A 20,204-nucleotide genomic window follows, 5' to 3' on the forward strand; every position below is an offset into this window, starting at 1 on the left:
ACTTGCAGAGGTGGAACTGTGCCTTGGACTGGATGGGCCCAGGCTGTAGCACTACTGCCAGCTCTGCTGTCCAGCACTGCCTGGAGAGCAGCTCTGCAAGGGACAGGGAGAGTGACCTACACAGGAAAAACAGATGGGAGATGTGCACCACACTTGCTGTATTCAGGAGAACACAGAAGCGCAAAACCACTCATTTAGTGAGGAACGAAGCGGGCAATAATCTCTGCATGAGCAGGAACGTTGTGGCTCTTCTTTTTGTCTGCTTTCTGGCAGGAGGAACCATAGCTGCGCGGAGCAGGATCACTGCCAGCTCCTCACCCTCAATGAGAACTGCAGGGGCTGGACCTTAACCGTGTCGCTGCTGAGGGCAATGAGTCGAGATAGCCTCACCGAGCCCGTGCAGCCCTGTGCCCAGGCCGGGGGCCAGGAAGAGCCGGCACTCCCAGCACAGGCACGCATCACACACGCACATCAGCGCGGACGGCCAACACGCAGCTCCGCACACCGCGCTGTGCCAGCGGCCTCACCCCACGTCTCTCGGGCCGGGCCTCGGCCGTCGGAGACCCGAGGCGGCTGCCGGCACAACTCCGCACTCAGTCCTACAGCGGTTCCGATACCGACTCGGCGCGAACCGGAACGCGGCCTGGAACATACGGGAACCGGGGAGGCCGGAACTGCCCGTCAGCGCGGCTGTGTGGTAGCAGCGCCGGGGCCCGCCCCCGTTCCCATGGCAGCGGCGCGGCCTGGCGGGCACGGGGCGCAGTGAGGCCTGGCTGCCGTCGGGAGCGGGGCGAGATGGAGGGCGGGGGGCTGAGCGCGGAGGAGGAGTTCGTCGGCCATGAGGGGGGGGAGGATGACGAGGAAAAGAAGGCGCTGTCGGAAGAGGAGGAGGAGGAGAAGCAGGTGAGGAGGCAGGCGGGGGCAGCTGGCTTTGTATCCCCCCCCCTCCGTCCGCCATTTCACCTGTGCTGGGCTCTCTCCCCCAGGTGCCGGCCGCATGTCCCCTGACGGAGGAGGTGCTGAAGGAGGGCCTCTCCCTCCTCTGCAAAATTGGCAACGGCCTGGCGCACGCTTACGTGAAGTTTGAAGCCAAGTATAAGTGAGTGTGCAACGCACATGCAGGAGAAGAGATCCTCCTCCTAACGTGTCTGTGTAGCCGTCCAGGGGCTGCACCTAAGGCCACCAGTGACTGGGCTGTGGGGCAGGAGTGTCACAGGGCACATTGTCCAACTGCCTTGCTTCCAGGCAAGGCCTGAACTGGGGACTGCCTCCACTGTAGCCAGACATGTGGATCTGTGGGGCACAGTAGTGACCCCTGGGCTTGTGGGAGCTTCTCGGGTGCTCTGATTTTGATCTCCCAAGGGGACCTGAGCAGGACACCTTCACTACAGACAGTCCAAGAAACATCCATTAAGCATCTCTGCATATAACTGATTAACATACACACTTAAAAGTACAATGCCACAGCTGTCACAGGAGTTTGGAGCCTCAGCCCCATCAGTACCCCCAAAGAGCTCTAGACATAGCAGGCCTCACAAGGTAAGGCCAGTCTAGGTGACTACTGGCTTTTCCTGGCTAGGAAAGTCATTACACACAGCCTTGGGTTGCCCCTACTGTCTAAAAGACACTCTCCCCCTTCCCACCCCCCCTAGGCTTGCCTTCTTTCTACTCTGGTTCTTCCCTCTCCTGACTGCTACAGTTCAATGGGAAGAAGTACTGTCTGTGCCAGAAGGAAGGTCCTCTCCTTGGCATTCAGCCTTGCTTATAGCATCTTTGGCCCATCCCTATTGCCTGCCTTTTTCCTCCTTCACACAAGGCTTTGTAGGACAGGAGGGAGATGGGAGAGGAGGGGGCCCTCCCTCCCACCATAGTGAGAAGCAAACTGAAGGCTGATAGCAGGGGAGGAAGTGAGAGGTGTTTTATTCACTTTTTCCCTTCCACAGGGACTTGACAGACATCAGCCTCCTTGAATGTTTCATTCACCTGCGGTATGTGGATTTGTCAGAGAACAAGCTGCAAGATTTGTCTCCACTGAGCAGCCTAACCCACCTGCTTTGGCTGAAGGTGGATGGGAATCTGCTTACCAGTGCCCACATGCAGGAGCTTCCCTACCTCCAGATCGTCAGCTTTGCTCACAACCGCATCAAGAATATGAAGGGCATTACTCACCCCCACTTAGCCAGCCTCAGCCTTAAAGGTGGTACAAACTACTGTCTTCATTGCTGTGCACATAGAAAACTCTCTTTGAGTGGTATTAACTGTCATTATTTCTTTGTCCTATGGCACTCAGGAAATAAAATCCAGACAGCACTGGGTCTGAATCAAGCACTGTATAGCCTGCGTATACTGGAGCTGCGAGGAAACAAGCTAGAGAGCACAGCAGGGCTTTGCCTTCCCAAGCTCAAGAATCTCTATCTGGTAAGGGATCAGCCATCTTGGGAAGTGGAACTGAGATGCTGCAGAGGTTGGCATCTTCAGTCAGTGGGTGTAGAGAAGACGCTATCCCATTCCAGACGTCATAGTGTACACGCTAACCTATTCAGTTCAATCTTTGCAGCCTGAAAGGAACAGATTTCAGAGAGCTAAAGAAGCAAAGGTCTCTCCTTTGTGGTAGATCCTTCTATGATATCTGTTCAAATAGTGCAAAGGCAGTAGCAAGTAGCCAGTAATTGTTCTGCAGAGAGCAGGGAGATTGGCAGTGCTTGGTATGTTGCATTCTCCCTTTGCAGGCACCTAAGGGAGAACAGTGTTCTCTCCCTGGCAGCATTAGGCAAGATCACACTCCATGTCTCCCAGGAATGTCAATGTCAGTGGGGAAAGCAGTAGGTGTTCTCTGGATTACACACAGGAAGGTGATCATAGAACGTGAATGGTTTGGATTGGAAAGGACCTTTAAGATCTTTTTGTTCCAACCCCCCTACTATAGGCAGGGACATCTCCCACTAGACCAGGTTGCTCAAAGCCCTGTCCAGCCTGGCCTTGAACACCTCTAGGAAGAGGGCATCCACAACCTTCCTGGGCAACCTGCTCCAGCATTTCACCACCTTCACAGTAAGGAATTTCTTCCTAGTACCTAGTCTACATCTACCATCTTCCATTTTAAAGCCATTTCCCCTCATCCCATCACTACCAACCCTTCAAAAAGTCTCTCCCCAGTTTTCCTATAGGCTCCCTTCAGATACTGGAAGCCTGCTATGAGGTCCCTCCGGAACCTTTTCTTCTCCAGGTTCAAGAGCTCCAACTCTCTCAGCCTATCCTCATAGAGAAGGTGCTCCAGCACTCTGATCATCTTTGTGGCCCTCCTCTGGGCCCACTTGTCAGTTAATAATAATATTAAATAACTTTCTGCCTATTTGATGCGCACTTCCATGTGTACAGTTACGTATTTGAGGTCTCTATCTAACCCAATACCTATTGCCAGCAGCTCTTTCTCCTCTCTGATGGGCCTAATTGAGTATGGGTATAGCAGCACAGAGATATGATTCACATCTTGGGCTGCCAAAAAAACCTGATTGAATATCTCAGTTGAAACTAAGAAGAAGCAATTTTCTTCTACTGTGAGCAGTTGCTTAGGGACCATTTACTGCTTGAGACACAAATGAAGAAAGTATGTTGGCTTACTCCCATGAATCACACAGTACTATTGCTTGCAAAGACTTGATAGTGATCCTGAGTCGTTACCTCTGGAAAAGCAATTAAAGATGATGAAAGCTACAGGGCTTCTTTTCATCAGTACTCCCTGGCAGAAAGCACTGAGGAGATTGTTGTCTGAGGTTGTCTGCTATTTTCTGGTATAGAGCTGAAGTCTTAGGACTACTGGTGCTGGAAGAAGGGATGAAGTGGGTAAGTCTCTAGGTACAATATAGAATTGCTAAGTAAAACAAGCCATGTTAGCAGGTGACTGAGTTAAACCAAAGCAACACCTTTATTTAAAGTAAGAAACATAATTGAAGAATTCCTGAGCCATGCATCTGAAGCAGGCAAACTGCAGGACAAAATTATTAAAACTAGAACTACTGATTAATGTCTCAGAAATGTGAGCTTGAATTTGTTCCCCATGTTTACCTGCTCATCAAATCGTTTTGGAGGGGGAATCTCTCCCAGTACTACTTTGCTTTCTGTAGAAACGTGTCGGCGTTACTTGAGCCATAGGTAGGTAAAGCTGATGTTGCAAGGACAGGGTTCAGTGCACCCATCAAATAGGAATTCAAAGGTCAGCTTAAAGTAACTGAAGCAGATTTGGTTAATATATGACATAGTTTCAGTATTCACAAAGTTCTGCCCACCAGCGGGAAAACCAGAGGCTGATTGTGAGCCATGTGGTGCTTCAGTCAGCATCCATTTTAGGTTCACTGCTGTCCGAAGTGTAGGTGTGTGTTACTTCCTGTTCATTACGCAGCACTGCTGACAAAGGCTAGCTACAGCATGGGCAACATGTTGTATAGCTTGCACTAAGAAATGATGGCTTATGTGTACGTGAGGAATCGTTACAGAAGGCGAGGTGATGATGTGATCATTAAAATAAAGGTGTCATTTTGAGTGCTCCTGGAGTTCAGAAAAATGGAAGAATAATAATCTGTTCCAAAATCTGATCTGCATCGTCCTGTTAGCGCTTGCATGGCTGGAGCCTTTAAAACTGTTCACTGGTGTAACGGAGCAAGTGGGAGTGATAGTAGGTTGCTACTCATTTCACAGACTAGTGGTCTGTGAGCTCCCCACTTTCATTCCGACATCAGCTCCTGATTTCCTCTGAAGTGAGATATACAAATCAACCTTGGCTTTTTAAATTTGTTTACAGGACCTTCACTAAGTCTCAGACTTTCCTCTTTTTCTCAGTGTTACCTTCTTGGCCCTTTTGCTTCCGAGTCTCCTTTGCCCAGTTTCCAGTGCAGTCTTCATTTTCTACAAAATATTCTTTTCATAAGTGAGCCTGCCCTAAACTGCTCTCCTGTCCCACCAGTTGAGACTCTTCTCCTTTTATTAGATTTGACTACATCACTGCATTTGACTACATCAGTTTTGGCATTGACTACATCACTGCTTGAGTAACAAAAAAGGAACAGAGAGTGCAGTGGCACCGTTGTGGGTTAGCCTAGCAGGCAGCTAAGCACCACACAGTGTTCTCCCTGGTAGGATGGGGGAGAGAATTGGAGGGAAAAAGTAAAACTTGTGGTTTTAGATAAAAAATAGTTTTATAGGACAGAATAGGGAATGAACAAAAAAAAACCCCAAAAACCCACAAAGGAAGTGTTGCATAATGCAATTTCTCATCACTCCCTGAATGCCCAGCCAGTCCCTGAGCAGCAGGAGCACACCTTGGCCAACTCCTCCCATGTGATAGTTCAGTGTGATGCCAGATGGTGTTGGATAGCCCTTTAGCCAGTTTGGGACTGTCCTGGTTCTGTCCTCACAGCTCCTCGTGCCCCTCAGGCTCCTCACTGGTAGGATGCTGTGAGAAGCTGAGCTGTGTCTGCGCAGAGCTGCTCAGCAACAATTAAAACATTGGAGTGTTATCAACATTATTCTCATTTTCAAATCAAAACATGGCACGGTGACAGCTACTATGGAGAACATTAGCTCTATGTCAGTTGAAACCGGGATGGGAGCCTCTCTCCCTGTTCATGTATCTGCATCCTTAGAAACTATAACCCTAAGCCACAATCACAAGTGAAGTCCTGCTTATCTCTGGGTTGAAAGATGCGGTAGGGATAACGTAGTTGCCAGGGATTTTGCAAACTTGGCTGCACAAGGCCATGAGCAATCAGATCCAGCTTTGGTGCTAGCACTGCTGTTAATCCAGGGATGGACAGGAGGCTTTGAGTGGAATTTTCTAGTCAAAATTGTGCTGTGAAACTATTACTGAATGTAAGAACTTTGTGTTTCCCCATCTCACAACTGTTCACATCAAGGTGAAAGAAATAGGGAATTTTGAACTGGTAAGATATTCTTCCTGCCCTAAGCTTGTCAATTTTATTTATTTGTTTATTTATTTGCAAGACTTATGGATAGCTAATAAATATTGTACTAAGAAGCTCTTAAACCAACTGACAACCCCCACTTCTCTGCAGCCTCTGTCAGGATCATGCAGCCTGCTTCTGGTCATAGAGGAGCAGAAGAGAAGACTTCTTGGTAGTAGATTTCTCCTATAAAAGAAGCAGCTAAACTGGAAGTTTGCTGGACTTTATGACTGAGAGGAGCAGATAATTATCCTTTAAATAAACTTGACTTAGCTCTTTGCTTTCTGTTCCACATTGACACTCTTTGAGGCCTTAGGGGCTCAGATGAGGCACTGCTGTGGAAGGGCTGTTTTGCTGGAAGTACAGCAGGTGGCTCAGATGGCATGCTCTGGTAAATTTGAAGCGTGGCATGTCTGCATCCCTGCGTAACTAGAGGCTGTGTTGGAATTACTCATCTGGGGCGGTCATGTCCCAGCCACTAAGTGATGCTGCAGGGAACTCTTTTTAGCAGGCATTTGGTTCTTGAATCTGAATACTCAGAACTCTTTCAGTAAGGCCCTGAGCATCCTGCTTGCAACCAGGCTAGCATGGTAGTTAGCCTGGCTGCAAGCAGGATGCTGCATGGAGACTTCTAAAAGTCCTTTCCCATCTAACTCTTTATGAGTCTAAGCAGAGTCCTGATCAGAGGTACAAGCTAGAGCTGCAGACATGTTCTCAAGGTATTCTGTCCCCTATCTCTAAAATTCCAGTGCAATTTCTGGTTTGGCTTCTGACCATACTATCTGTCACTGCCAGGTAGCCTCCTTACATGTGTGTATGATGTCCTGCTTCAGAGAAGATTGCTTAGCAGAGGTAGGAAGTCTGAAGAGTAGAAAGAGCTTGACAGAACAGAAATAACTGCTGTTCCCTTTGCCATGTGTGCCTTTTTTTCATTCTCACTTCCTATGTCCCTGCTTAGGCCCAGAATACCATTAGGAGCCTTGAAGGCCTTGAGGCACTAGAGCAGTTGTCAACTCTGCACCTGCGTGACAATGAGCTTGAGACTCTGGATGGATTCTCTAGCAGCATGAAGTGCCTGCAGTACCTCAATCTACGGTAGGTCCTCCCTGCTTCTTGTCAGGACTGGACACCAATTCATCAGGCTATACTCCCATTTACATCTTTAGGATTTTCTGTTTTCTCTAGAAGCTGAAGCCTGATGGGAACGGGTTGGATTGATCTTTACAGCTTTTAATTGGTGTTCAGGGCTCAGTTTTCTACCAGTTTCCCAACCCAGACTTTTCCAAGCTTCTCAGAAAAGCTCTGCCTCTCCAGTTGCTCTCAGACTCCACACCATACTTTTTATATCTTGCTGTAACTCTTTTTCCACCCCTCTCCGCCTGTTCTCTGTGTCCTGGCCATGACCACCAGTGTCCTTTTCTTCCAAGCACTTGCTGTACAGGGGGTGGCATTATCAGACTGTTCAACACACTGTTTGAACAGAAAGAAATCCTTATTGTTAGGACTTATATGGATCTCTTTCTCCTGCACATTGTGCTGATTTTTCTTTAGGAACAATGGGATCAGTAGCTTGCAGGAAGTGGCAAAACTGCAGGTGCTCCCCATGCTGCAGGCCCTGGTGCTGATGGACAATCCATGCTCTGATGAAACAAACTACCAGCAGGAGGTCCTGGTCCAGCTGCCACACCTGAAGCGCCTCGACAAGGAACCAGTTGAGAAAAATTAGCATGCAGAGGCAAATGAAATCCGTTAGAAAGGGCAGGAAGAGGAAAAGGTATGAACAGGAATGTGAAAAACATAAGGTCAGATGTGCTGGTAAGCCCCTCCTCCTGTGAATCGAATGAAAAAATGGCTGAGGGAGGTCAGGTCCCAAGGGCAGAGCTGCATGCAGCTGAAAACAGGCTTTACAGTCTGATTGCCATCCCTGGCCCCAGCAGCACAAGTGAGAGGTGAAAAAGAAGTCAGGCATGGAGTCATTTAACTTCTCCCTCTTTCCTTCTTCAGGAAATGGAGGTATCTCCCCAAGATGATGTATCGAGTGACCTCTGGTTTAAATCCCTGTTCCTTGTGAAGATTTGGGGATGCATCTTCCCATGTGCAAAGCAAGAGCTATAGGTATGAGGTTCACCTCATTTTGCCTGGAGAGGAGTGTCCTGGATGCTGCCTTCAGTTACTGCAGTGTTTTTACAGTCTCTGCACGTACATCCTCAAAGTAGTCCCAGGAGGGAAAAGGGGGGTTACAAGTTGCGTGGTTTGATATATGATTTTCTTATTTGGATAAAAATACTTAACGAACCTGGAGTGTCTGTAATTGTTTATCCTGCCCACCCACTCCTATTCCCTAGCTCTCTCGCCCTCTTCTGTCTGTGTCTGTCCCCTGTCTGTCTCTCTCTCTCTTTCTCTCCATCCCCTACGTGCTGTTTGCAAAGCTTTGCTAAATCCTGACTCATCGCAGCTTTGGGTCACATGCTGCTGTCCCGGCCCTATCAGGGGCGTCTCCATCCTGCTGCCGCCGCCGCCGCCGTTGGCTTAGAGGACACATCATCTCCCCTTGAGGTCCTGCATCCCTACTCAGCTCCGTCCTCTCTCCTCTCTACCAGCACTTTCTCAGTCTCTCGTTCACCCCTGCTCTAGGAAGGTAAGTGTCTCCCCGTGGCCAGCCCTCCCCCTCACTGCATGCGTGCCTCTGCTCCCCGCTCCGTGCCCTCCAAACCCTACACGCACTTGTGTCCCTGTAGAAAAGGACCGTTGTGAGCGGCGTTAGCAATTAAACTCCCCTCACTTCCTCCACCTGCTCCTCCCACCCCTTTCTCCTCACCCCCACCCTTCTCACTTTTCTTTCATATTTTAATTTCAGGTACTCCCTCCTTCCCAATCCCCGGCAAGGATGATTTCAGATATGAGTCTGGGGAATTTCAAAAGGGGGGGCAACCGACAAGCATAGGTGCTGCTGCCAAGGGCACTGCGGGGAGACGCTGAGATGGAGCTTTACCTGGGGGAGGGGGCTGGCGGTGGTGTGAGGTAAAGCTCACTGGATTTTGCTGGGGAAAGGACCCAACCTCGGAGCAGACCTCTCCCAAACTACTGATGTGTCGACGCAAACACGAGAGCGAAGCCCAGTCCCAGGGAGAAGGAGGGAGGAGGAGGGATGTTTTCTTATCACCGCCCCACACCGCACAGGGTGAGGGGGGGCAGCAGGGAGAGGAGGTGACAGTCAAGCAAGCGAGAGCTGCATCAGCCACGACACTGCAGCAGTGCGGGCTTCCTTAGGAGCAGTGCCTAGCCGGGGGGGTGGCAGCTGCACCGGGGCCCCAGCATGCAGGGCTGGTGGCTGTGCCCTGGGGAAAGGTCTCTGCAGTGCTGTCCTGCTAGGAAGGGAGGGGGGATTGCTGCAGCAGGGTCAGGCAGTGCCCTGGCGGATTGTGCTGCATGAAGCGGTGCCCGTGGGAGGCACTGCAGCAGCGCCGTGCCGGAGTACCCTGCTCAGCCCCTGCTTGAGAGAGGCAGCCCAGCCTCCAGCCTGGCTGCTCTTCTTCTCACTGTGTCAATGGGTTTCCAACTGAGGCTCTGTCCCAATCCTTTATCCCAGCTTATCCGCCTCTGACCTGCTTTCAGGACAGTGCAGCTGATGCGAGGGATTTTAGAGTGGTTCAGCAGAGGCCGAGCAGAGAGGGACATGGAGAAACTGCAGAAGTGGAGAAAAGGGTGTAGAGAACTAAAGAGGAATGAAGAGATCCAGTAAATGATGGGATGGAGCCAGCTAGGTTAGGTTTAGGCTCGTCATCTGGCATCCTTGGAGCTGGCTCCAACAGGGATAGGTGGATGCAAGCAGAGGGACATAACCAGGGCCAACATGATCACATAAGCACTGCATCTGGCGCAGGTCTTGTTATCAGACCCCTGCTGTGCCATAGGTCATTTTAATGGGTATGGCCAGGGCACTGCTGTGAAGAAGCTCACAGCTGTGCAGGCATGGCTCTGGAGGAAGCTCCTGCAGTGCAGACCAGATGGCATGAGAAGTGCTGCCAGTGTGGCTGAGGGGGATCCCAACCCAGATGGGCCCTGTGGAGGGCCCTGCATAGGTTCCAGAGAGCCCCGGTTTCCCCCCATTTAACCTTCCCAGCATCGCAAGCTTTTGCTGAAACTCCAGAGCAGTGTGATTTCCCCAAACCCTGTGATTTCCATGTATCAGAGGCCATGGGACTGGGAACTGACTGGCTTCCCCAGCCTGTTTCTTAGCCCTGCTCTTTGCTGTGATGCCCTATTTGCAGCACCCCCAACAAACACACCTGTGCTGAGAGACAATGTCGGCTGCATCCTTGCCTGCAGCCCAAGGCATGATTCTGCCCAGAAAAAACACCGACTGCACCATGCTTGCCCCTGGGCCTGGACTCCACACTTGTGTGGTTCCAGCTCTGCTCTGCTTTGAATGAATAAGTTGGGGAGCCAGGGACAGAAAGCCCAGCGAAGCAGGGGTGGCAGTAACAGCAGATGCTGCCAGCTCCCAGCAAGGCTGCTCCCTACACTGCACTGCCCCACTGCCTGCTGGTGGAGGCAGGGAGACTTGCAAGGCCAGCTAGGGTGCCAGCTGCAGAGGAGTGAGGCAAGGCCAAGGCAGGCGCTGCCCAGGGCCCAGCAGGGATCTCTCATCCCTGTGAGGAGATGAAAGTTTCTGGGAGCCCTGGTGCCAGGGCTGTGCCCTCTCCAGAACCCCCAGTGCTGTGGCCCCCTGTAAGTCAGAGGTGCTGGAAAGGGGGCACGTGGCTGCCACACGGGACAAGAGGGAAAACTCCTACTTTGTTATATGTAGTGAAGGGATGGGATTCAGCATCAGTTCCTGAAGAGAATGTGGATAGCTTCTCACTTTCTGGGCTTTGGATCACAATTTTCATATCTCCCCTCTAGTCTAAATTTCCTCAAGCCTAAATTTCCTTGGAGTTTGAACTTCAGCTCCTAATGTAGTTCTTTGTTGAGCATCCTTTCCTCTGCCTAGACCTTAGAAGGGTGAGCCCTAGGTCCCAAGGGCGGTCTGAGATCTTGCAGGACAGCTCAGAACTAGCATGTCCTTTCCTCTCCTCTACACAGAGTCACCATGGCAGTCGAGAGGATCCATGCCCGAGAGATCCTGGATTCTCGTGGGAACCCCACTGTGGAGGTGGACCTGTACACACACAAAGGTATGGGGTGAAGATGAGAGATGAAGGGGAAGTCCTGTCTTGCTGAAGGGGCTGGATCTGCACAGCAGCTGAGAGCAGGGAGTATCTCCCCTGAAGGCTCTCCAGTGAGCGACCAGAGACATCGGGCCAGGGAGATAGATCTCCTGGCGTCTACCTGTGGTCCTGCATGACATGCATAGTGAATGCTGAAAGCTGTGTGTGTGGCTTGTCCCATGTCTGACTGTAGCAGAGACGGCTAGTTTCATTAAAATAGATATATTTACCTTTTTGTCCTATCCACACAATGCTCTCTGCAGCTATACTTTCACTCCTGGGGCACATTTGGAAATGCTTCCACAGCCATGCTCTTGAGGTTGAGGGAAGATTTGTTTCTGAGATGTGTGCAATCATGTGTGTGCAATTATGCATTTCATCTGGAAGAACTGCAGCTATATTGGGCTGACAGCTAGGTGGGATGAGATATGTGCGTAGTATGAGTGACCAGAGTAGGCCTCCAACCTCCTGCACCTTCACTGAGGTAAAAATCCAGCCCTGGACAAAAGGGAGGAAGCCTCCGACAGCTGTGAGTAGGGCTGTCGGAAGGATGCAGACAGAAGTACCAGGACAAGGAATTTCTGCATGTCATTTATAGTTCTGGGACTGGCACAGATCTCTGCATGGCTGAGATCCAGGTTTTCCAGTCTGAAAACACTGGGTGGACTTCTTTCTGTCAGACTCTCTGCTATTCCTCCTCTGAGAGGTGTTCACCTCTGAGAAGACTACCATGAGCAGCCAGCCAGTGGGGCTATCTGTTGGCAGAGGCGGGTGGCTCTATCCTTTCCTTAAAGTAGAACAGAGACAGATGCATGAGGTCTTTCCTTCCTTTTAATCCTCTGCTCTACTCATACACACGTTTTGCTGTCCCTCAGGCATGTTTCGAGCAGCGGTTCCCAGCGGAGCATCCACTGGGATCTATGAAGCACTGGAGCTACGAGATAATGACAAGTCACGTTTCCTTGGAAAAGGTGGGGAGGTGTCTGCTCCACACCCTGTACCTGGGGCTGTCACACATGGGGCTTCACCAGAGGGTACCACTCATCCACTAACGAGACATGCCCTCCATGGAACCTTCCAGGCACTGATCCAGTGTCAAGTGAAATGTCAGGCCTCGACTTTCCCTCCCTGTTTCCCCCTCTCAGCCTTTCTATTGGTCTTCTACCCTCCCTCTCTTCATTCTCTTCTTTGCCTCAACCTTTGTCTCTCTCCTTCTTTCTCTGTCTATTCCCTTCTTTAGGGGTCCTGCAGGCCGTGGATCATATCAACAGCACTGTCGCCCCAGCTATCGTGGGCTCTGTAAGGATTTCTCTTTGTTCTTCCTTATTGAACGCTTACTCTGTTCCGTCTCTTTCCACCTGATCTCTGTTTCTGCCTTTCTTCATCTCACTGGGTTGACAGATGTAGTGCTGCTCTCTGTGAACCCAGGCACACTCTTCCTGCCTCCATGGCTGTATGCAACCACAGAGATCTTTTCTCTGAGTGGAAAGGAGTTAACCCTACCTGGCCCACTGCTGCATCTGTACCACCTAGCCAGTCCCCTCGTTTCTTTCTATAGAGCTCTCTACCTTTTTCAAATGTGCTCCTCACTTAATCTCGTCCACACGTCTGCATCCTCACACCCATTCGTCCTCCCCTCTCCTCCAGCATTCATGGTGTGGTGAGCAATGACTGTACCCACGCAAGGTCTGGCAGCCCTCCCCAGCACAGTCTGTGGACTTCCAGATCTGTGGTGTCACATCTGTAAGTCCTTTATGGAACCTGCTCCGAAGGGAGTTGAGTTGATGTCATGCACTGAAAGCCACGCAGCTTGTGAGGAGTCTGACTGAGAGCCCAGCTCTTCTCAGCCCTGAGAACTTTCTGTACTGGTAGAAGGCTCCCCACATTGGCCTTAACACTGCTCCCCCGCTCATTCCCAGGAACAGCTCCATCTAGTTCACGTGTGCTTTCTTGGGGTTGAGCATGCACTGTTATGCCTAGCTTGTATGTAGCCATAGCATGACAAAGCTCCCTGGAAGCTGCCAAAAAGCTGGATAAATCCTCAAATGAGTGCTGTGTGCTGAACTCTGTGTGACCGGCCTGGGCTGCTGCTGATCCCTTATCCAATGTGGGTGCATCTAAGCTGCACTGCAATAACATCATCATGATTACCTTACCTGACTATATACCAAGGCTATATACTATTAGTATATACTATATACTAATTTCCAGAGCTGTATGTGTATGTATTCCCCCACAAGCTGAAAAGGTCCATGTACCCCCAGCTTCTCCATCAACACCTCCTTTCTCATGTGCCAGAGCCAACAACTCTTCTCAACATCCCCTTCTCAGGAACTCTTTCTTTCCTCCAGGGCCTCTCTGTTGTAGATCAAGAGAAGATAGACAATCTGATGCTTGAGATGGACGGCACAGAGAACAAATGTAATTTGCTATTTATTTCGGTCTGGGAAGTAAAGATCACGGTGGGTGGAGGGAGGGTTGTAGCCTGGTCTGGCAAGGGCACTTGCTGGGTAGAAAGGCAGTACCTGAGAACCTCGGTGAGTTCTTGGTTTTGCCCACAGCCAAGTTCGGTGCCAATGCCATCCTGGGAGTTTCACTGGCTGTGTGCAAGGCAGGAGCTGCAGAGAAGGATGTCCCCCTGTACCGGCACATTGCTGACCTGGCAGGCAACTCCGATCTCATCCTTCCTGTGCCAGTAAGAATCCTCCATCCTTGACATACTAATTCAGAAACTTCCAAAGATACCTCAAAGAGTGTGTTTGATAGAGGAGGTAAAGTAGTAAGGGATATAGGACCAAAACACCAGCTGAATGCACTGCAGGAAGCAAACCAATGCCCAAGCTTTCTCAGGGAAGGACTCACAAACAGAATGCCTATTCCTGGAATGGTGTGTAAGGCTCTGCCCTCCCCACCTGCACAGGGGTAGAGGGGAACTGGAAAAGGCTCAGGAAAGGATAAGAGACAGATCAAATTGTGGGCCAGCTTTTGTAAAAGGAAGGGCTGTGTAAACTAGGAGTTTTCCTTGTGGAAAATAGGAGCTGAGAAGGATACAGCAGATGTTGTGGTGGGGGTTGACTGAGGATCAACCACTACTCACTCTTAATGCAAGAACCAGAGAGCATCATGTGAACCCTCTGAGGCACAGTTCAAAACAAGGCTAGTTATACTGTGAAACTCCCTCACAAAGCATACTGTGGGTGCTAAAATTTTCTTGGGGTCGAGGAAAAAGTTCCTGGAAGAGAGGTTGATGTAGCATTGCTGAATGGACAGATAAATACATACAGTTTGGGAGAACTCTGAGAGGGAAACAGGTGGGAAAATCCTCTCCAGTTGTTTGCCACTATTGGAAGGAGGATCCCAGGCTGTACGTGGCTTTGGTCTGACATGCTACAGCTGATGTGTTATGTTACTCTATGGGATGTGGTATATCATGAATAGACATGGTGACCCACCTGAGAGCCTTGTCAAAATGAGTTCCTTCAGCTCTAATTCACTTACAAACTCTTCCAGGCTTTCAATGTGATCAATGGAGGTTCCCACGCAGGCAACAAATTGGCAATGCAAGAGTTCATGATCCTACCTGTGGGAGCTGAAAGCTTCCGCGATGCCATGCGCATTGGGGCTGAAGTCTATCACAATCTCAAGAGCGTCATCAAGGAGAAGTATGGCAAGGATGCTACTAATGTGGGCGATGAGGGAGGATTTGCCCCTAACATCCTGGAAAACAGTGAAGGTGAGAGTTACACGTTAATGGGATATCCCTGCCTGCAATGCTGTGACCAAGGCCTTTTTACACCCAATCCTTTTATCCTTTTAGATGTGGCCTCCACAGCCCCTCAGCATGTTTCTGTTCTGCTCCAGGCTTCATTCTCTCTCCCTCATTGAGCCATCAGACTCGCAGTGGCTCCTGTTCACAGGGTCTTTCTAGGGAAAGTTTCTGCTGGAAGTCAGAGCTGTCTGGCACAGGCTGACTTCAACTCTCTTCCTTCCAGCTCTGGAGCTCCTCAAGGAAGCTATTGACAAGGCTGGCTACACAGACAAGATTGTCATCGGTATGGATGTGGCAGCCTCTGAGTTCTACCGAGATGGCAAATATGACCTTGACTTCAAGTCCCCAGACGACCCAAGCCGCTACATTTCGGCAGATGAGCTGGGTGACCTCTATCAAAGCTTTGTACGTGATTATCCAGGTGAGCCACTGTGCTTGGCAATGGGGACTCATCACCGGTATTGCAGACACCACAGGTGCATCTCTACCATTTTGGGGGGATTGGGAGGAAGGTAGCTTTGACTTGTCTCTTCTGTTGTCCATTCAGTGGTTTCCATTGAGGATCCCTTTGACCAAGATGACTGGGAGGCCTGGTCCAAGTTCACGGCCAATGTTGGCATTCAGATAGTGGGAGACGACCTGACAGTGACAAACCCCAAGCGCATTGAGCGAGCTGTTGAAGAGAAGGCCTGCAACTGCCTCCTGCTCAAAGTCAACCAGATTGGATCTGTCACAGAGGCCATCCAAGCGTGAGTCCACCCTGCTGCCACTGTTATTTGAAATAGTTGGTGATGTACCACAATAAGATTAAGACTTGTGTCTCTGTGAGAGTGTAGAATGCTGAGGAGGGGAGGAGAGGGTCTGGATCTCACCCTGTGCAGGGGGTGGGTATTAGAGTGGCAGCTGCTGAATACATATCTTGCTCCTGCAGCTGTAAGTTGGCCCAGGAGAATGGCTGGGGTGTGATGGTGAGTCACCGATCTGGGGAGACCGAAGACACCTTCATTGCTGATCTGGTCGTAGGACTGTGCACTGGGCAGGTATGTGAAACCTAGGGTGTGCACAGGCATGTAGAAAAATGCAGAGGTGAGAAGCAGCATCCCTCTTGCTTCTCCCTCTGGGGAAACTGGTGCGAATCATAATGGCGTCTTACAGTGTTTGTTTTGGGAAATCCTTTACAGATAAAGACGGGTGCCCCCTGCAGGTCTGAACGCTTGGCTAAGTACAACCAGCTCATGAGGTAAGGGGCTCTTAGGGTAGGAAACAAGTGAGAATGGAGAGTAACTGAAAAATAGAGAAGCTAGAAACCCGAAGGGCAGAAGGAGTTTGTTGGGAGAAATGTGAAGGCAAACTGCAGAGGTGAAAGTAGAGATCTCTGGATCCCTCCTCCTTGGCATGGTGGGATAGCAGCACCCTCCAGCAGCTAGCCCCTCTGCCCCCTTTCAGTTTCCTGGCCATATGTTATCCCTCAGGTACTCTGGTGCCTTTCCTGAGTTTTGCTGTGTCTCTCTCCTGCAGGATTGAGGAAGAGCTTGGTGATGAAGCACGCTTTGCTGGACACAACTTTCGCAACCCAAGTGTTCTTTGAACGTTGTCCCCCAGGCATAGACACCCTTCAGCTTTTTCCCACGTCACAGACTCTGAACCCTCCTTCTCTTCACTACTCCCTTTTTTGCTCTTTCTCCCTTCTCTACCACCTGGTTTTCTCTCACCTCAAAGCCCCACGAGTTCAGGTATCCCTGGCTAGATATACCCAGATGAAGGATGAAAAAGTGGTCCGCCCCCCGTCCCTTGCTTTGGGATCATAAGCATTTCTGAATCTAGGCATTTTGTGTCTTTTGTTCTTGTGCGCATCTGAACCACTCTGTTCACATATTAGACTATGGGAGCATGCTGCCCAGCGTGTTTACGTTGTACGCCGAAGCATGTGCAGTGAACATATGTGCGTCGGCTGGTGTGTTTGGACAAGTGTCGCACTTGTAGCTGTGTTTGAACGAGTGTCACCAGTGGCTCGCTCTCGTTGTGCGTGTGTGTAGGTGTATGTGTACTGGCCTACAGCATTGTTGTGCCCCAGGTGCATTTGCGCTGAGCCGTGGTGGGACCTAAGCGTTCCTTCCTACTGTTCTGAGCGCTGTTCCATGCTGAGCTGTGCTTGTCAGCAGCTTAGTGTTGAGTGAACAATTGCTTGTCACTGGCCGTGTGTACGTGTGCTGTCAGTCTCCAGGTTAAGCAGCTCTATGGGATCTTGTGGGTCAGCACATAGTACTGTGGGGCAATATATTAAAACACAGTCGTAAAAAAAACACATGCTCTCATTTGCTTATCTTAACCTTCTTCTCTGTTTCCATCCCTCTTGCACTCCTTCACTCTCTCTTCTGCCCATAATGTCTGCTTCACCTTCTAGACAGTCAGTGCTCAACAGAGCAACAAAGTACAGAACCCTAAACTTAATTAAAATGTATTTCACACCTGAGATCGTTGACTTGGCCTGATGTTTCTCTGCACTTATCTGTATTTGAGGAATGGGGACATTTTGTTATCAAAGAAGAGGATCGTGCAGAAGGACAACCAAAGCAAGCAGAGGAAGTTGGCAAAAGAAAGGCCCAGATAACCCCCAACCTGCTTTCACAGCTGTCCCACAATGAGACTTGTCTGTCCTGTATCCAGCTGGGAAATATTGAGGGAAGGGCAGATGGGAGAGTTTTCTGCATGAAGAAACTGTGCAAGGGATTTTAATCATGCCTGCCACTGATCTAACAGACCCCAGGGCAGGTCACAGGCCAGATGCCCACTAGACATCCTGTGACAGTAAACTGAAACTGCAGATTTTGGAAGAGAAAAAGCTATCTTTGTGTGCTTGGGCACACTGAGGTCCTGCAGAGCTCCTGTTCAGCCCTTGCCTGACTGTGCTGCCACACCTTTCGCGATGAGTAAGGTAAGTCAGCTTGTTCAGTGAGCCCTAAGCCCCCTTGACCAAGCCCCAGTACAGACTTCCAAATTGAAAGACAACATTTAAAAATCAACACTGGCATTTCACTGCTAACTCTTTACTAAATAACACAGGAAAAGGAGTGCATTCATCAAGGAAAGACAAAGGCTGTGACATGAGAGAAAAGATGGTGGGAAGGAGAATGGTGTTGAGACGGGGTTGGTTCCGGTGGGGTCACCAGTAAATACGGAACAAATACCGGCAGCAGTCAATAGCTTGCGTCCTAGCTGCAAGTACCTCTGTGAAGACTTGCCCCTACGATCCCCCGCGTCCCGTCCCACACCTCACGCGCACGGACGGTCAGTGCAGACCAGCACAAAGCAGCGGGACTGCCGTTGCCTTCTGGGAGCTGTAGTTCGGGTATGGCCGCGGGAAACGCTCCATTTTCCAGTGCCGGAGCCCTCGCCTCGCCTCAAAATGCGGGTCCCCTGCAGGCAGGGGGGAGCTGCTCCTCCGCCCGCGCTCCCGTAGGGGGCGGCCTTGTCTCAGCGGCTCCGTGCGGCTCGGCTCGGCCGGGCGCCGGCGGAGGGTGGGATGGAGCTGGCCCCTCCGGGCACCGTTGCATTTTGCAGCCGTGCAGCGTTTTGCCACTCCCTCATCTGCAAAATTGGTTTTGCACGATGTCTCTGGTTTTGGAGGAAAGTATATTTTTGTGCTCGAGGTACATGTTGTTATTATTATTTTTTCTTTTTCCATTTGCACGCCTAACCACTGCTCCCTTTTGTTTTAGATGCTGGGATTTTGCAAACAGTATGGCTGAGCAATCAGGGAAGGTTTTTTGGAAGTAGTTTCTCAGCTTTTATACTCTTAAAGCATCTCCTCTTCCCGTTCTCCCCTCACTCACTCTCATTTGTCTTTTTTCTTGTTTTTTTTTTTTTTGTTCACGGAAGGAAACAAAGTGCAGGAGGTGATGCGTTACCCATTTAAATGCAGCAGTACTGTAACAGCAGGGAACAGGTGTGTGTGTGTACCTCCATAGACTGTGAGAAGAATTTGTTAGCAGTTACTGCCAGTGAGATAATGCCACGTCCCTACAGTAGGACGTGTGGAAGCACCGGGGTGATGAGGATGCATTGCCTCAAAGCAGTGCCTCACCTTGGTGGCTTTTCTAAATCAGAAGAGTTTGGCTTTGACAGCCCAACATGTATATGACGCTGGTGTGTTCACTTGGGTCACTACAGGTACATACATGGATGCTGCTATTTCTTTGTCTCCGTGGCAGACATTTGGTTACAGTTCCTTTGTGATAGAAAGACCCAAATACTTTGTTATCCCTTACACAAGCAATGCAGTAGGAGATGCTATCTTCTCAGCAGCAGAGCTACAGTGTGCATTTCCATGAGAAGCAGCGGAGATTGGGGTGTGGAGGCAACGATGTCTGTTAAGGGGAACGAATGTTGGATTGGTTTTCTTTCAGCTCTCAAATCAAATTCTGTTTAGATGACGTTTTCAGAGATACAACTGGCTGTTCAAGGGATAATTTAGCTCCAGCTGCCCTGAAGCCTGCACAATTGTTCTTTAATAAATAGGTGTCCACAGAGCACCTGGAAAGGAGAATAAGCCTTATTGTAGAGGACACATGGAAGCCTTAATGATGCAGAGCTAAGAAGTTTCTCCCGTCCCTCTCTCTGGAATGACTTGGGAGGGGTGGGTGTAGGGCGGAGGGGAGGGAGAGGACAGATATGCATGTTAAAACTCAAGTAAACAAAATCCCTAACATAGGAGGCTTTTTCTGCTGAAAGATGACCTTGATCTGACCAGAGTTCCAAAAAATTAGGTGCTGGGTAGCTTGTGTTATGGGACAGCCACTGCAGGGAGGCTGGTGAGGCTGGGCATTGAGTTGTGTCACAGACTCAGCATTTCTGCAACCAACAAACACCAGTGCTGTTTGCATGAGTTTTAGACAGCAAGCCAGGAGGGGCCATCTTGTGTGGCCATGTTGGAGTTTGTGTCACAGGAAGTCTTTACCAAGGCCTAGAACAAGCCACAGGGGTTTCTGATTCTTCTTGTCAAGGAGATCGCTATGTGTTGCACGTCTGTGCTGCCTGAAAGGGAAACAGGGCTCTGCATAGTTTTACAGCCACAGGTTAATAGGATAAAGATCAGAAGGGGTGTCTAGTGGTCTCCACACCAGGCTCTCTGTAGAGGTAAGGTTGGCCCCAGAGGTAGATCAGCTGCCCACAGTTGTTCCTGAGCATCTCCAAGGGGAGACTGCCCAGATCTCTGGGTGCCTGTATTGGTGCTGAACCATGCTCAGGGAGGAGCTTTGTTCTTTGTCT

At 50.0% G+C, this 20,204-nt stretch overlaps 2 protein-coding genes across 2 annotated transcripts; both read left to right on the forward strand.

Moving 5' to 3' along the window:
* Positions 1-349: 349 nt before the first annotated feature.
* LRRC23 (leucine rich repeat containing 23) lies at positions 350-8,253 on the forward strand. The gene is made up of 6 exons (XM_048928250.1): positions 350-903; positions 987-1,099; positions 1,944-2,418; positions 6,916-7,052; positions 7,509-7,731; positions 7,962-8,253. The coding sequence occupies exons 1-5, from the start codon at positions 796-798 to the stop codon at positions 7,681-7,683; spliced, it is 1,008 nt and encodes a 335-aa protein (XP_048784207.1). The 5' UTR covers positions 350-795; the 3' UTR covers positions 7,684-7,731; positions 7,962-8,253.
* Positions 8,254-8,461: 208 nt separating this feature from the next.
* Positions 8,462-17,409, forward strand: ENO2 (enolase 2). The gene is made up of 12 exons (XM_048928235.1): positions 8,462-8,595; positions 11,043-11,134; positions 12,043-12,138; positions 12,408-12,466; positions 13,519-13,588; positions 13,729-13,862; positions 14,678-14,900; positions 15,160-15,357; positions 15,484-15,685; positions 15,868-15,976; positions 16,118-16,176; positions 16,455-17,409. The coding sequence occupies exons 2-12, from the start codon at positions 11,050-11,052 to the stop codon at positions 16,522-16,524; spliced, it is 1,305 nt and encodes a 434-aa protein (XP_048784192.1). The 5' UTR covers positions 8,462-8,595; positions 11,043-11,049; the 3' UTR covers positions 16,525-17,409.
* Positions 17,410-20,204: the final 2,795 nt, after the last annotated feature.

The sequence above is a fragment of the Lagopus muta genome, chromosome 1 (assembly GCF_023343835.1).
Source record: "Lagopus muta isolate bLagMut1 chromosome 1, bLagMut1 primary, whole genome shotgun sequence".
NCBI classification, from domain to species: domain Eukaryota; kingdom Metazoa; phylum Chordata; class Aves; order Galliformes; family Phasianidae; genus Lagopus; species Lagopus muta.